This window comes from Salvelinus alpinus, chromosome 10 (assembly GCF_045679555.1).
Source record: "Salvelinus alpinus chromosome 10, SLU_Salpinus.1, whole genome shotgun sequence".
Classification (NCBI taxonomy): domain Eukaryota; kingdom Metazoa; phylum Chordata; class Actinopteri; order Salmoniformes; family Salmonidae; genus Salvelinus; species Salvelinus alpinus.
In genome coordinates, this window is record NC_092095.1 from 64,060,579 (window position 1) to 64,074,263 (window position 13,685).

General features: G+C 41.7%; 2 protein-coding genes across 2 annotated transcripts in view; one reads left to right on the forward strand and one right to left on the reverse strand.

Moving 5' to 3' along the window:
• col5a2b (collagen, type V, alpha 2b) overlaps positions 1–3,213 on the reverse strand; it is an 89,092-nt gene extending 85,879 nt beyond the window's left edge. The window contains exon 1 of the mRNA XM_071331111.1: positions 2,930–3,213. Within this exon, the coding sequence (XP_071187212.1) occupies positions 2,930–3,020 (91 nt within the window). The 5' untranslated portion in view covers positions 3,021–3,213. The remainder of the gene's footprint in view (positions 1–2,929) is intronic.
• Positions 3,214–5,156: 1,943 nt separating this feature from the next.
• pjvk (pejvakin) lies at positions 5,157–9,946 on the forward strand. Its single transcript, XM_071330423.1, has 6 exons — positions 5,157–5,427; positions 5,663–5,858; positions 6,564–6,705; positions 7,034–7,151; positions 7,490–7,633; positions 9,099–9,946. The coding sequence occupies exons 1-6, from the start codon at positions 5,217–5,219 to the stop codon at positions 9,404–9,406; spliced, it is 1,119 nt and encodes a 372-aa protein (XP_071186524.1). The 5' UTR covers positions 5,157–5,216; the 3' UTR covers positions 9,407–9,946.
• Positions 9,947–13,685: the final 3,739 nt, after the last annotated feature.

The following is a 13,685-nucleotide window of genomic DNA, read 5'->3' on the forward strand; positions in this document are numbered from 1 at the left end:
AGAATTTGTTCCTAACTGACATGCCTTGTAAAAACTAAATAAAAATATGGATTCTATCCATGTATGGATGTTTGTATCCAGACATAATTTCTGAGATAACCTGTCCCATTCGTTTTATTTGAATACTTTATTTACTCACTTGTAAAAAGCTACAATGTGACCAATGTGCAAATAGCATCCATTAAAAGTGTTTGTTTAATTTTCTGTTTTTGGGTGTAATGTTGAGTGCAAGGCCAACGTGGTCCAGAGACTGGGTGGCCTGTAAACTGGACTAAACCTGCTGTGGGTGAGAGGTATGATGGTACTTATAAAACAAACCACTTCCTAAAGTAAAAAGAAAATACACATTTTAGTACTTTATATTTCATTGTGAGAAAATAATTGTGATATTGAGGCCTGTAAACGAAAGCACAAACTTAAAAAATGTTTTAAAAACGAATGAAAAATAAAAGAAAGGAAATAGTAAGACAGAAAAGGAAATAGGAACATTGCTTATACAACACCTATAGATGTTCAATAAGGCTTATACAACACCTATAGATGTTCAATAAGGCTTATACAACACCTATAGATGTTCAATAAGGCTTATAAAACACCTATAGATGTTCAATAAGGCTTATACAATGCCTATAGATGTTCAACAAGGCTTATACAACACCTATAGATGTTCAATAAGGCTTATACAACACCTATAGATGTTCAATAAGGCCCTATAAAAGTGTTGCATCCTCTCATTGATATGCTTGATCTATCCTGAGAAGGGTTACAACAGTAGGATATATTACTCTAAACTTTCGAGTACTTTACCAGTAAACTAACAGAATGTTGGTAACTTTCAAGGAATATATGGAATCTTATCAGATGACATCTAGTGGCCTTTTGTGGTACTTCAGATTATCACAGGTGTCTGTAATTATATATGTCCCTCTGTGTGGCTTATCACATGTAAAATATATATACAGTATATATATATATATATATATATATGTCTAATAAGATGATTTTTAAAATAAAAAAATGGAATAACAAAACTGTAAAACATTATCCGAAATATAAACCATCATTTTAGTGAATACCATTTGTGTTTAATGAGGGTTGTTTCAGCATGAAATATTATTTATATATTTTTACACACTTTTATTTATTTTACTATGTCAATATGTCTATGTTGTAAATGTTTTGTGGCCAAACTGATGGCAGTTGTGAAAAAATACAATAGTTGGAAGAGTTGCAGAATTAATGCCATTGATGATAAGATGCTTTTTCATTAATTATGCTCTTTTCTCTTGAACCATATGGTCTATCCACTAGAAACTCATGGACAATATGGACACAGGTATAAAAAATGAATACTATATATGAATATTTTTTTAAATTATTATTCAAGTATAAATCACCAAAGTTACCATAGATTGCCATAGATCACTGAAGATTCCAGTAACTTTGTTATATTACGGGTAGCTTTTCAACCGTAATCCTTTGTTCCCAGAGGGACTTTAACAAAATGTGTTCCCTATAGACTCAAGATCTACATGGAAAAAAAGTAATTCCTGTACTCTGCTGCAGTTCTGTGGAACGGGTTACCAAGCTACCTGAAAACTCTGTCTTCAGAGAATAGCTTTAACTTTAACTAACTTTAACTAGCTTTAACAAAATATCTGAGAAATAGTATGTCGGTGTGATTAGAGGTATTCTTTGATGAGGTGACTCCTAAACGGGCACCTCTGTGCTGTTGATAAGGTTGATATAGTAGTAATTGATTATACTGTTGTTTTTAAATTGCATTGTGTGTGATGTGTGATGTGTCAATCTTGACCACCTGCCATCTACCTGCCGAAGAGGACCCCAACAGTCTGCCACAATTCAAATGAATTGTGTGTTTGGTGTAGGCTTAGCTTGGCATGACGTTTTGATAGCCATATAATTCTCTCTTGGACAAGGTGAGTTTAATCAATTATTCACTTCAATTTACTCCAAAAATTGTTTTAATGCTAATTAATTATGAAAGTTACATTGTCCGAGAGAGATTTGCGTGGCTATCAAAACGTCACGCCAGGGTGAGCCTACACCAAACACAGACCAGGTTATCAAAACGTCACGCCAGGGTGAGCCTACACCAAACACAGACCAGGCTATCAAAACGTCAAGCCAGGGTGAGCCTACACCAAACACAGACCAGGCTATCAAAATGTCACGCCAGGGTAAGTCTACATGAAACACAGACCAGGTTATCAAAACTTCAAGCCAGGGTGAGCCTACACCAAACACAGACCAGGTTATCAAAATGTCACGCCAGGGTAAGTCTACATGAAACACAGACCAGGTTATCAAAACGTCACGCCAGGGTGAGCCTACACCAAACACAGACCAGGCTATCAAAATGTCACGCCAGGGTAAGTCTACATGAAACACAGACCAGGTTATCAAAACTTCAAGCCAGGGTGAGCCTACACCAAACACAGACCAGGTTATCAAAATGTCACGCCAGGGTAAGTCTACATGAAACACAGACCAGGTTATCAAAACGTCATGCCAGGGTAAGTCTACATGAAACACAGACCAGGTTATCAAAACGTCAAGCCAGGGTAAGTCTACATGAAACACAGACCAGGCTATCAAAACGTCAAGCCAGGGTAAGTCTACATGAAACACAGACCTTATATGAAGTAGTTCTAAAATCCCAGATGGGAAAAAGGGTGAAAAAACGATCGGAACCATTTCTGGGTTTTCTGGCTGTGCTGTTAACTTCAACAGTGTTTATGTCTGTAATGTTGTCTGCACCTGGCGCAGCCTACTACTTCTACTTATTAAATCAATCAATTAAAAAAATTTAGAACAAAAAGGTAAACACATGAGCAAGTACAAGCCAATCAACACAATCATCCGTCAGTCAGACCATAAGTCATGCAGTGCAGCCCCGTCCACTCACCTAGCTTGACATCCTGGCTGGTCACTGTCAAAACCGGAACCAGAGATATAGCCAGACATAGAATAATCCTGGAGAGCACAGGGGTGGCCATGTCTGCACCTGAGACAGGCACCTTCCCAACACACGTACAGGGCAGAGAGGAAGACGAGAGGAGAGGAGGATGAGAGAGCTAGGCTAGCGTTGCAGTGCACAGTACCATCCAGTAATATCCAAGTAGCCTTGAGAAGAGAAAAGAACTGCCTGAACTAGACCAGAGAAACAGTCTCTCTCTCTCGCTCTACTTCTCTCTCTCTCGCGCCTCTCTCTCTCTCTACTTCTCTCTCTCGCGCCTCTCTCTCACTCCCTCTTTTAAAGGGTTGTCTAACCTCTAATTTTCTTCCTTTTTTCCTGTGCTCTCAGTCTCAGACAGCCAGCGTTCAGCAGATTACTGAAAAAATAGAAACAGTTACTGATTACAGATGACATTACAGTAGCATATATATATATAGGATGTCATGTGTGTCATCCTATAGCTTGTAAAAGAGCTGTCTTGATGAATCAAAAATGTATTTTGGACACAAAAATCCTGATGAATGTCTGTATTAAAATGAGGAAGGTAGGATATTAAAATGATTACACAAACAAAACCTGACACGCCAAACAAATCAAAACACCACAAACACACCAGCGGGACGTAATGTATTCTGAGATGTCAAGGCAGCCATTTTGCAGCAGAAGGCTTGGACACGCTCACCAGCTTCACAACAGTAGTTTCTCTGGATTTACTTAAAACTGTGAAGGCATTCACAGAAGTTTATTCATTCCATGTCCCCATATGGTCATTTGCACAGTAATACGTCTTTGTGTCCTGCTTGTCCTGCTTTGTGTCCTGCTTATCTCTATAATAGCCTACCTGGGTAGTCATTCTGACCTTTAGAAAGAGCGTTCTATTCCTGGTCAGTGTTAATGGACCAGTGTGAATACAGACATAGTTTACACTGTGGAAACCACACCCATTTCCCACTTTTTAAAAAGTCTCATAAATAAACAACATTACGTTTAATTTCCGAGCCAAACAGCTAAATTACAAGGAAGGCAAGGCAAGGTCATAACATAACATATCCTGTATGATCTTTGGGTGGGGAAAGCCTTGGTCTAGAAGTATTAAACTCTCTGTAACATGTAGACTAGTCTATTATTGGTACCAGACACAACCACAAGAAAAGTACATTTGAACATAGACACCACAAAGACCACCACTCTTCTTGCTATTTGTCATGCTAGTTCACAACACAGGAACCAGATGTTTCACATGCTACTCTGGTATTTGTTTCATTAGTCCATTGTTGATATAGTCCCGAGTGGCACAGCGGTCTAAGGCACTGCATCTCAGTGTTTGAGGCGTCACTACCGACACCCTGTTCCGAATCCAGGCTGTATCACAACTGGCCCTGATTGGGAGTCCCATAGGACGGCGCACAATTGGCCTACATCGTCCGGGTTTGGCCGGTGTAAGCCGTCATTGTAAATAAGAATTTGTTCTTCACTGACTTTCCTAGTTAAATAAATGTTAAATAAAAAAATGCATGTCAGCAATCAAGTTTTCAAGATATATAACATTTATGTGATGCTGAATGTATCATACCGGCTGTATTTCTGTATTATGAAGGTTATATATCTTGAAAACTTGATTGCTGACATGCAAAACATTTGGGACTATATCAACAACATTTGGGACCACACCAACAGATAGCTTTTGGGTGGAGTTTTCCTTTAAGGTGTGTAACCCTGATCCATTTGAATGTGATCAGATTCCCTAACCAGCTACAATGAAACTATTGATACCTTACTTACACTGATATCTCTTTCAGCACTTAGGGCCGCATTATTGATAGACATCTAGGGCCTCAAAGACAGAGTAGCACAGGAAGTACTGCATAACCCATTGATGAGCTCACTGGTCACATGACAGGAAGAATGAAGGCAACTACCTGTCCAATCACGTTATGGGACAGCTTGTCCCCATATCCCCTTACATGGTGTCTCCATTATTCATTAGCCCTGAGCCCTGAGCTGCACAGCTGAATGAGACATCTATCAGAAGAGAGACATCTATCAGAACAACTGTCCACCTGTGCAGAACTTCCCAATGTGAACTCACCAAAGATAAGAAAAAGAGAAGAATAAACTTCTTTAATAGTGTAAACTAAAGGATTCACATTTGCCTGGACAGCGGACACTTACCTGTTGCTGCCGTGCATGTCCAGCAGTGACTCCTGCACCCGTCTGCTGTTTCTTGGTCACCGCTATGTTCGCTGCGGCGACTAAGAACTTTGTGAAGCAGGTGGGAGACACAGGTCGGTTGATCCCCGTACCGAGCCTGAGTGAGGCTGACCGCTACCAACCGCTCAGCCTGGTCACCAGGAAGAGGAAGAGACACTTCTGGAAGAAAACCAAGTATGCCTCAACCCCCTTCTCCCTGAAAGACATCCTGGTGGGGGAGAAGGAGATCACAGCAGGTAGAGTCCAGTGAGAGGAGGAATACATGTTTATCAGCAGCTATTAACGCCTATGTCATTCATTATAGTGCATTATGAATAGCTTATAAGGCATTATAATGGGCTTATAATGCATTATAACGGTCTCTCTCTTTGACAAAGTAAAGCATGACCGTCATGTGTTTTCTGCAGATGTAAAGCTAGTCTCATACAATATCAGATGCCTTTAACAAGGCATTTTATTGCATTCAAACAGGGGTGTCGTCGTACCAGCTCCTGAACTATGAGGACAAATCTGACGTGGCCCTGAACGGCAGATTAGGGAACCACCTGATGAACGACGTGGGGTTCAACATCAGTGGTTCAGACTCTGTGGCCGTCAAAGCCTCCTTTGGGATCGTTACCAAACACGAGGTGGAGGTCCCAACTCTACTCAGGGAACTCAACTCCAGGTACACTGCAGGTGGTGGAAAATAGCTTCGATTTTATTCTATTGCATTCTTGTTTCTGATAAGATATTACCAAGGGTCACAATGGTGATGACAAACTACTAATATGTCAGGTTAGTTAATATATAACTACGATGGGGCCTCCTGGGTGGTGCAGTGGCTAGCTGTGCCACCAGAGATTGTGGGTTCGAGCCCAGGCTCTGTCGCGAATTGTGAGGCCCATGGGGCGGCGCACAATTGGCCCAGCGTCGTCCGGGTTAGGGAGGGTTTGGCCGGCAGGGATATCCTTGTCTCATCGCGCACTTGCGACTCCTGTGGCGGGCCGGGCGCAGTGCGTGCTGACCGGGTGTATGCTGTTTCCTCCGACACATTGGTGCAGAGTAGCTTGGGACTATTGGTTCTATCTGTATTTTACTCAACATTTAGTTATTGACATAGTTCTGTTCAACGTTCTCTACCTATACAGTAGTCTAAATACCTCAATTCATGTTAAGTTTAAAAGAATACAAGATAAAAGTAGTTGACACCATTCAAACCAATGAGGGTTCAGAACTTTAAAGCCAATTATCTCAGAATCCTCTTTTTGCAGATGGAACCAAGCTGTTTATATTCTAATGAGACCATGTTGGTTGTACATACTGTATATTACACCGGGACAGTAAAAGTCTTTCTGACACAGGTTTGTGTTCTGGTTTCTGTCCACTATAGGAAAGTGGATCTTGATCACTGTCTGATTCGTCAGTCCAAAGAAAGTGGGCGGAGCGTTCTCTGCGTTGTCATGGAGAGCATCCGTACGACTCGTCAGTGTTCTCTCACTGTCCACGCTGGCATGAGACGGACGACTATGAGGGTAAACGCACACCTACAGTACACACACAGTACACACACACATACAATACGTACACCTACACACAGTACACACACGGTACACATAAGGGTACACACACGTACACATAAGGGTACACACACCTACAAACATGCAGTACACACAGTACACACACCTACACACCGTACACACACACACACACCATACACACAGACACAATACACACACCTACACACCACACACACTCACACACTGTACAGTACACACAAAAACACTGACATCTGACACTCTTAGCAGGTAATGGTTGAATGGATGAATGCCCTGTCTCACCTATCTGACTGGGGTTCTACAGTTTCAGATTGATGATGGTCGAAACCCCAAAGGTCGAGACAAGGCCATAGTGATCCCAGCTCACACCACCATCGCATTCAGCATCTTTGAACTGTTTGTTCGATTGGATGGACGACTTGGTGAGACAACCACAACAAACACACAGACACAATTACACTTGATCACAATCTCTCTCTCTCTCTCTCTCTCTCTCTCTCTCTCTCTCTCTCTCTCTCTCTCTCTCTCTCTCTCTCTCTCTCTCTCTCTCTCTCTCTCTCTCTCTCTCTCTCGCTGTCTCTCTCTCTCTTTCTCTTTCTCTTTCTCTCTCTCTCTGTCTCTGTCTTTCTCTGTGTCTGTCTGTCTGTCTGTCTGTCTGTCTGTCTGTCTGTCTACACACACACACACACACACACACACACACACACACACACACACACACACACACACACACTAATATAGTTCCCCTTCTCCTGATCAGATATCTGCGTAAGCCCTGAGTCGTCAGGCGGATTTGAGAAGGAGCTGATCAGAGAGCAGCTGGGTGGTTTCATTGGTCGATTCTCTATGGGACGGCTACGCAGGTTCCTGTCTGGGATTGTGTACGGAAACCCCTTCAGAGCAGGTGGGAACCTTCTTTCATCTCTTAACCTTTTACTGCAGTGGCCTGAATCAGGGTCACAGAGTGATTCTTGGTAGTCTTAAACAAATCTACTTTGAAACAAAAGTATACACCTCACACATGATTATGGGCTTAAAAAAAAAAGACACCTGTACTATGTCAGATATAGAGTTGAAATGCATCCCAATATCACACTTTAAATACATCATAGAAGACTGAAATATAACAAAACTGTTTGACATATACGAAACACAGGATTTTCTGTGTTTAAAAAACAAACATGTTTATTAATTATGAAATTATGAAAAATATGAATGAGGCCACTAGGTCATTTGACTGCAGGAAAGGGCTACCCCCCCCCACCCCCCTGTTCTTATCATACAGAACATCTAAAAGACTAGAACAATCAGATCTAATCATATAATGCTGTTTAATCTTAAGGATCCACCCCTTTTTAAAAATTTCGCATAAAACGACATACCCAAATCTAACTGTTTGTACCTCAGGACCTGAAGCAAGGATATGCATATTCTTGGTACCATTTGAAAGGAAACACTTTGAAATTTGTGGAAATGTGAAATTAATGTAGGAGAATATAACACATTAGATCTGGTAAAAGATACTTTTTTGTACCATCATCTTTGAAATGCAAGGGAAAGGCCATAATGTATTATTTCAGCCCAGGCAATATTTAGATTTTGGCCACTAGATGGCAGCAGTGTATGTGCAAAGTTCAAATCAAATCAAATGTTAATGGTCACATACACATGGTTAGCAGATGTTAATGCGAGTGTAGCGAAATGCTTCTGCTTCTAGTTCCGACCATGCAGTAATATCTAACAAGTAATCTAACAATTTCACAACAACTACCTTATACACACAAATGTAAAGGAATAAATAAGAATATGTACATATAAATATATGGATGAGCGATGGCCGAACGGCATAGGCAAGATGCAGTAGATGGTATAGAATACAGTATATACATATGAGATGAGTAATGTAGGGTATGTAAACATTATATAAAGTGGCACAGGTCCCAGAGTGATCTAATCTTATCAGTATAATGCTGTTAAAGAACAATTATTAGCTCCATATTGTTGAGAAGAATATACACACAAGGATCCTAATAAAATACCAATAAAGAGTATAAACATATATAAACACAAACCAGTGGAGGCTGGTGGGAGGAGCTATAGGAGGAGCGGGTCATTGTAATGGAATAAATGGTACGGAGTCACACGTAGTTTCCATATGTTTGATGTGTTTGATACGTTCCATTAATTCCATTCCAGCCATTACAATGAGGCCGTCCTCCTGCAGCTCCTCCCACCAGCCTCCACTGACACAAATGCTAGTTAAAGCACAGGGTAATGTAAAGATAATGAGTGAAAACAAAATAATCCCTGCACATTTTCCGATGTTCCAGTGACACTCTTATCCTCATCCTTCCTTTCCCCTACTGAAGACGACAGGACGTTTGAGGAGCTCACGCACACCCACTCAGACACCTACATGGACGACGTAGTGACAGACTACTACGAAAAAGCAGCCAGCATGACGGACGTCTCCACCGCCTACCTGAGAGGGGACTCCCACTCCCGTGTCAACCTCCTCAACCACAACATCCCCAAGGGCCCCTGTGCCCTGTGTGGCCGGGGCCAGACACCGAGGGAGACGGTCTACGGCTGTCTGGAGTGCTCCTCCGGTGGGCACAAGTACGTCAGGCTACACGTGGTGCCCTGCTTCGACCTGTGGCACAAGACGCTCAGCTGAAGAGATGGACTCAGGAAGAGAGAGGGAGAGAGAGAGGTCTGAGTTCATCCCTGATTAGGCATACAGTACCTAACTAATAGCTCTGTGCCATACTGACAGTCAGAAAACTGGGGCTGGCCAATGTCTGTAGTACTGTATCTTATTTGGAGCTGCCCTCCCCTCCCCCTCGATGGATCCTCCCAAGTGACTCCCTCCGTGACTCCCTCCGTCTACATTAGTCTCCTTTTCTCTATTCCATCTGTATTCCAACTATTTCATCTACAACTTGACCTGTGTTCAGTGTTATTGTTCTGTGTGAAGCAGCTGCCAGAGTCACACAAGCACAACAGAAGTATGTGAATTATTCAGACGAGGTATTAAAAATGGACAAGAGGATCGTGTGAAGGAAAAAGGCCATGAAGTTTCTGAGGCACGGTGCAGAAGGAAACACAGCCTCCTTGTTTTGGCCTCATTCTGCTGGTTTCAAAGTGTGTCGTCAGGTCTGTTGGGTCATCACCTGACGTTCAGTGTTTGTAGTGGGGTGTTTTGACCTTATCGGGTCAGTGGGACATTGTAATGGTGAAGAGATAGTGAAGAGGCTGAAAATCTACATTCATACTGCCATGGTTACATGACATGGATTCTCCTTTGTTGTTATGTTTTAGTGACATTTTGTTTTATATGGCTGGATTATTTATTTTTAAATAAAGATTGAGGCTTTCTCTGTAGCATAGACTGTATTTCTGTAGACTCCTCACATGTACAGTACATGGATCTTTCTGCTTGGACGCTGGAGGGCTCTGTAAACATATCCAACAACTGTGGTTCCTGACAAAAACCACAAGGTGTCGATAAAGACCAACTCTTTGTTTTTTCTCCAGCTACCACCACCGTATTATTGAACTTGCTTTATCAAGTTGATTTATCAAGGTAAAAATTGGAGATGCCAATTTGATGCCAATTCAGTGGGATTATAGCATATGTTTCACTGTCTTACTGATACACATAGAACAGGCCACGCCCCTTCTCCCTTCCTCCATTCTGAATTGGTCATGAATAAGTCCAGGGTGGTAATTGGTCATGAATAAGTCCAGGGTGATAATTGGTCATGAATAAGTCCAGGGTGGTAATTGGTCATGAATAAGTCCAGGGTGATAATTGGTCATGAATAAGTCCAGGGTGGTAATTGGTCATGAATAAGTCCAGGGTGGTAATTGATGAATGAGTCCAGGGTATTATAAGTCATAAATAAGTCCAGGGTGGTAATTGATGAATGAGTCCAGGGTGGTAATTGGTCATGAATAAGTCCAGGGTGACGATTGGACATGAATGAGTCATGGGTGATAATTGATGAATGAGTCCAGGGTGGTAATTGGTCATGAATGAGTCCAGGGTGATAATTGATGAATGAGTCCAGGGTGATAATTGGTCATGAATGAGTCCAGGGTGGTAATTGGTCATGAATGAGTCCAGGGTGATTATTTGTAATTGATGAGTCCAGGCCAGGTTTATACTTGGTCATGAATTAATCCAGGGTGGTAATTGGTAATGAATGAGTCCAGGGTGATAATTGGTCAAGAATAAGTCCAGGGCGATAATTGATGAATGAGTCCATGGTGATAATTGGTCATGAATGAACCCAGGGTGATAATTGATGAATGAACCCAGGGTGATAATTGGTCATGAATGAATCCATGGTGGTACTTGGTCATGAATTAATCCAGGGTGATGATTGGTCATGAATGAGTCCAGGGTGATAATTGGTCATGAATGAGTCCAGGGTGATAATTGGTCATGAATAAGTCCAGGGTGACGATTGGACATGAATGAGTCATGGGTGATAATTGATGAATGAGTCCAGGGTGATAATTGATGAATGAGTCCAGGGTGATAATTGGTCATGAATGAGTCCAGGGTGGTAATTGGTCATGAATGAGTCCAGGGTGATAATTGGTCATGAATGAGTCCAGGGTGGTAATTGATGAATGAGTCCAGGGTGATAATTGGTCATGAATGAGTCCAGGATGATAATTGGACATGAATGAGTCCAGGGTGACGATTGGACATGAATAAGTCCAGGGTGGTAATTGGTCATGAATGAGTCCAGGGTGGTAATTGGTCATGAATAAGTCCAGGGTGGTAATGTGTCATGAATAAGTCCAGGGTGGTAATGGGTCATGAATAAGTCCAGGGTGGTAATGGGTCATGAATGAGTCCATGGTATTATAGGTCATGAATGAATCCAGGGTGATTATTTGTAATTGATGAGTCCAGGCCAGGTTTATACTTGGTCATGAATTAATCCAGGGTGGTAATTGGTAATGAATGAGTCCAGGGTGATAATTGGTCAAGAATAAGTCCAGGGCGATAATTGATGAATGAGTCCATGGTGATAATTGGTCATGAATGAACCCAGGGTGATAATTGATGAATGAACCCAGGGTGATAATTGGTCATGAATGAATCCATGGTGGTACTTGGTCATGAATTAATCCAGGGTGATGATTGGTCATGAATGAGTCCAGGGTGATAATTGGTCATGAATGAGTCCAGGGTGATAATTGGTCATGAATGAGTCCAGGGTGATAATTGGTCATGCATGAGTCCAGGGTGGTAATTGGTCATGAATGAGTCCAGGGTGATAATTAATGAATAAGTCCAGGGTGATAATTGGTCATGAATAAGTCCAGGGTGATAATTGGTCATGAATAAGTCCAGGGTGGTAATTGGTCATGAATAAGTCCAGGGTGGTAATTGGTCATGAATAAGTCCAAGGTGGTAATTGGTCATGAATAAGTCCAGGGTGATAATTGGTCATGAATAAGTCCAGGGTGGTAATTGGTCATGAATAAGTCCAGGGTGGTAATTGATGAATGAGTCCAGGGTATTATAAGTCATAAATAAGTCCAGGGTGGTAATTGATGAATGAGTCCAGGGTGGTAATTGGTCATGAATAAGTCCAGGGTGATGATTGGACATGAATGAGTCATGGGTGATAATTGATGAATGAGTCCAGGGTGGTAATTGGTCATGAATGAGTCCAGGGTGATAATTGATGAATGAGTCCAGGGTGATAATTGGTCATGAATGAGTCCAGGGTGGTAATTGGTCATGAATGAGTCCAGGGTGATAATTGGTCATGAATGAGTCCAGGGTGGTAATTGATGAATGAGTCCAGGGTGATAATTGGTCATGAATGAGTCCAGGGTGGTAATTGGTCATGAATGAGTCCAGGGTGACGATTGGACATGAATGAGTCCAGGATGATAATTGGACATGAATGAGTCCAGGGTGACGATTGGACATGAATAAGTCCAGGGTGGTAATTGGTCATGAATGAGTCCAGGATGATAATTGGACATGAATGAGTCCAGGGTGACGATTGGACATGAATAAGTCCAGGGTGGTAATTGGTCATGAATGAGTCCAGGGTGGTAATTGGTCAGGAATAAGTCCAGGGTGGTAATGTGTCATGAATAAGTCCAGGGTGGTAATGGGTCATGAATAAGTCCAGGGTGATAATTGGTCATGAATGAGTCCAGGGTGATAATTGGTCATGAATGAGTCCAGGGTGATAATTGGTCATGCATGAGTCCAGGGTGGTAATTGGTCATGAATGAGTCCAGGGTGATAATTAATGAATAAGTCCAGGGTGATAATTGGTCATGAATAAGTCCAGGGTGATAATTGGTCATGAATAAGTCCAGGGTGGTAATTGGTCATGAATAAGTCCAGGGTGGTAATTGGTCATGAATAAGTCCAAGGTGGTAATTGGTCATGAATAAGTCCAGGGTGATAATTGGTCATGAATAAGTCCAGGGTGGTAATTGGTCATGAATAAGTCCAGGGTGGTAATTGATGAATGAGTCCAGGGTATTATAAGTCATAAATAAGTCCAGGGTGGTAATTGATGAATGAGTCCAGGGTGGTAATTGGTCATGAATAAGTCCAGGGTGATGATTGGACATGAATGAGTCATGGTTGATAATTGATGAATGAGTCCAGGGTGGTAATTGGTCATGAATGAGTCCAGGGTGATAATTGATGAATGAGTCCAGGGTGATAATTGGTCATGAATGAGTCCAGGGTGGTAATTGGTCATGAATGAGTCCAGGGTGATAATTGGTCATGAATGAGTCCAGGGTGGTAATTGATGAATGAGTCCAGGGTGATAATTGGTCATGAATGAGTCCAGGGTGGTAATTGGTCATGAATGAGTCCAGGGTGATAATTAATGAATAAGTCCAGGGTGATAATTGGTCATGAATAAGTCCAGGGTGATAATTGGTCATGAATAAGT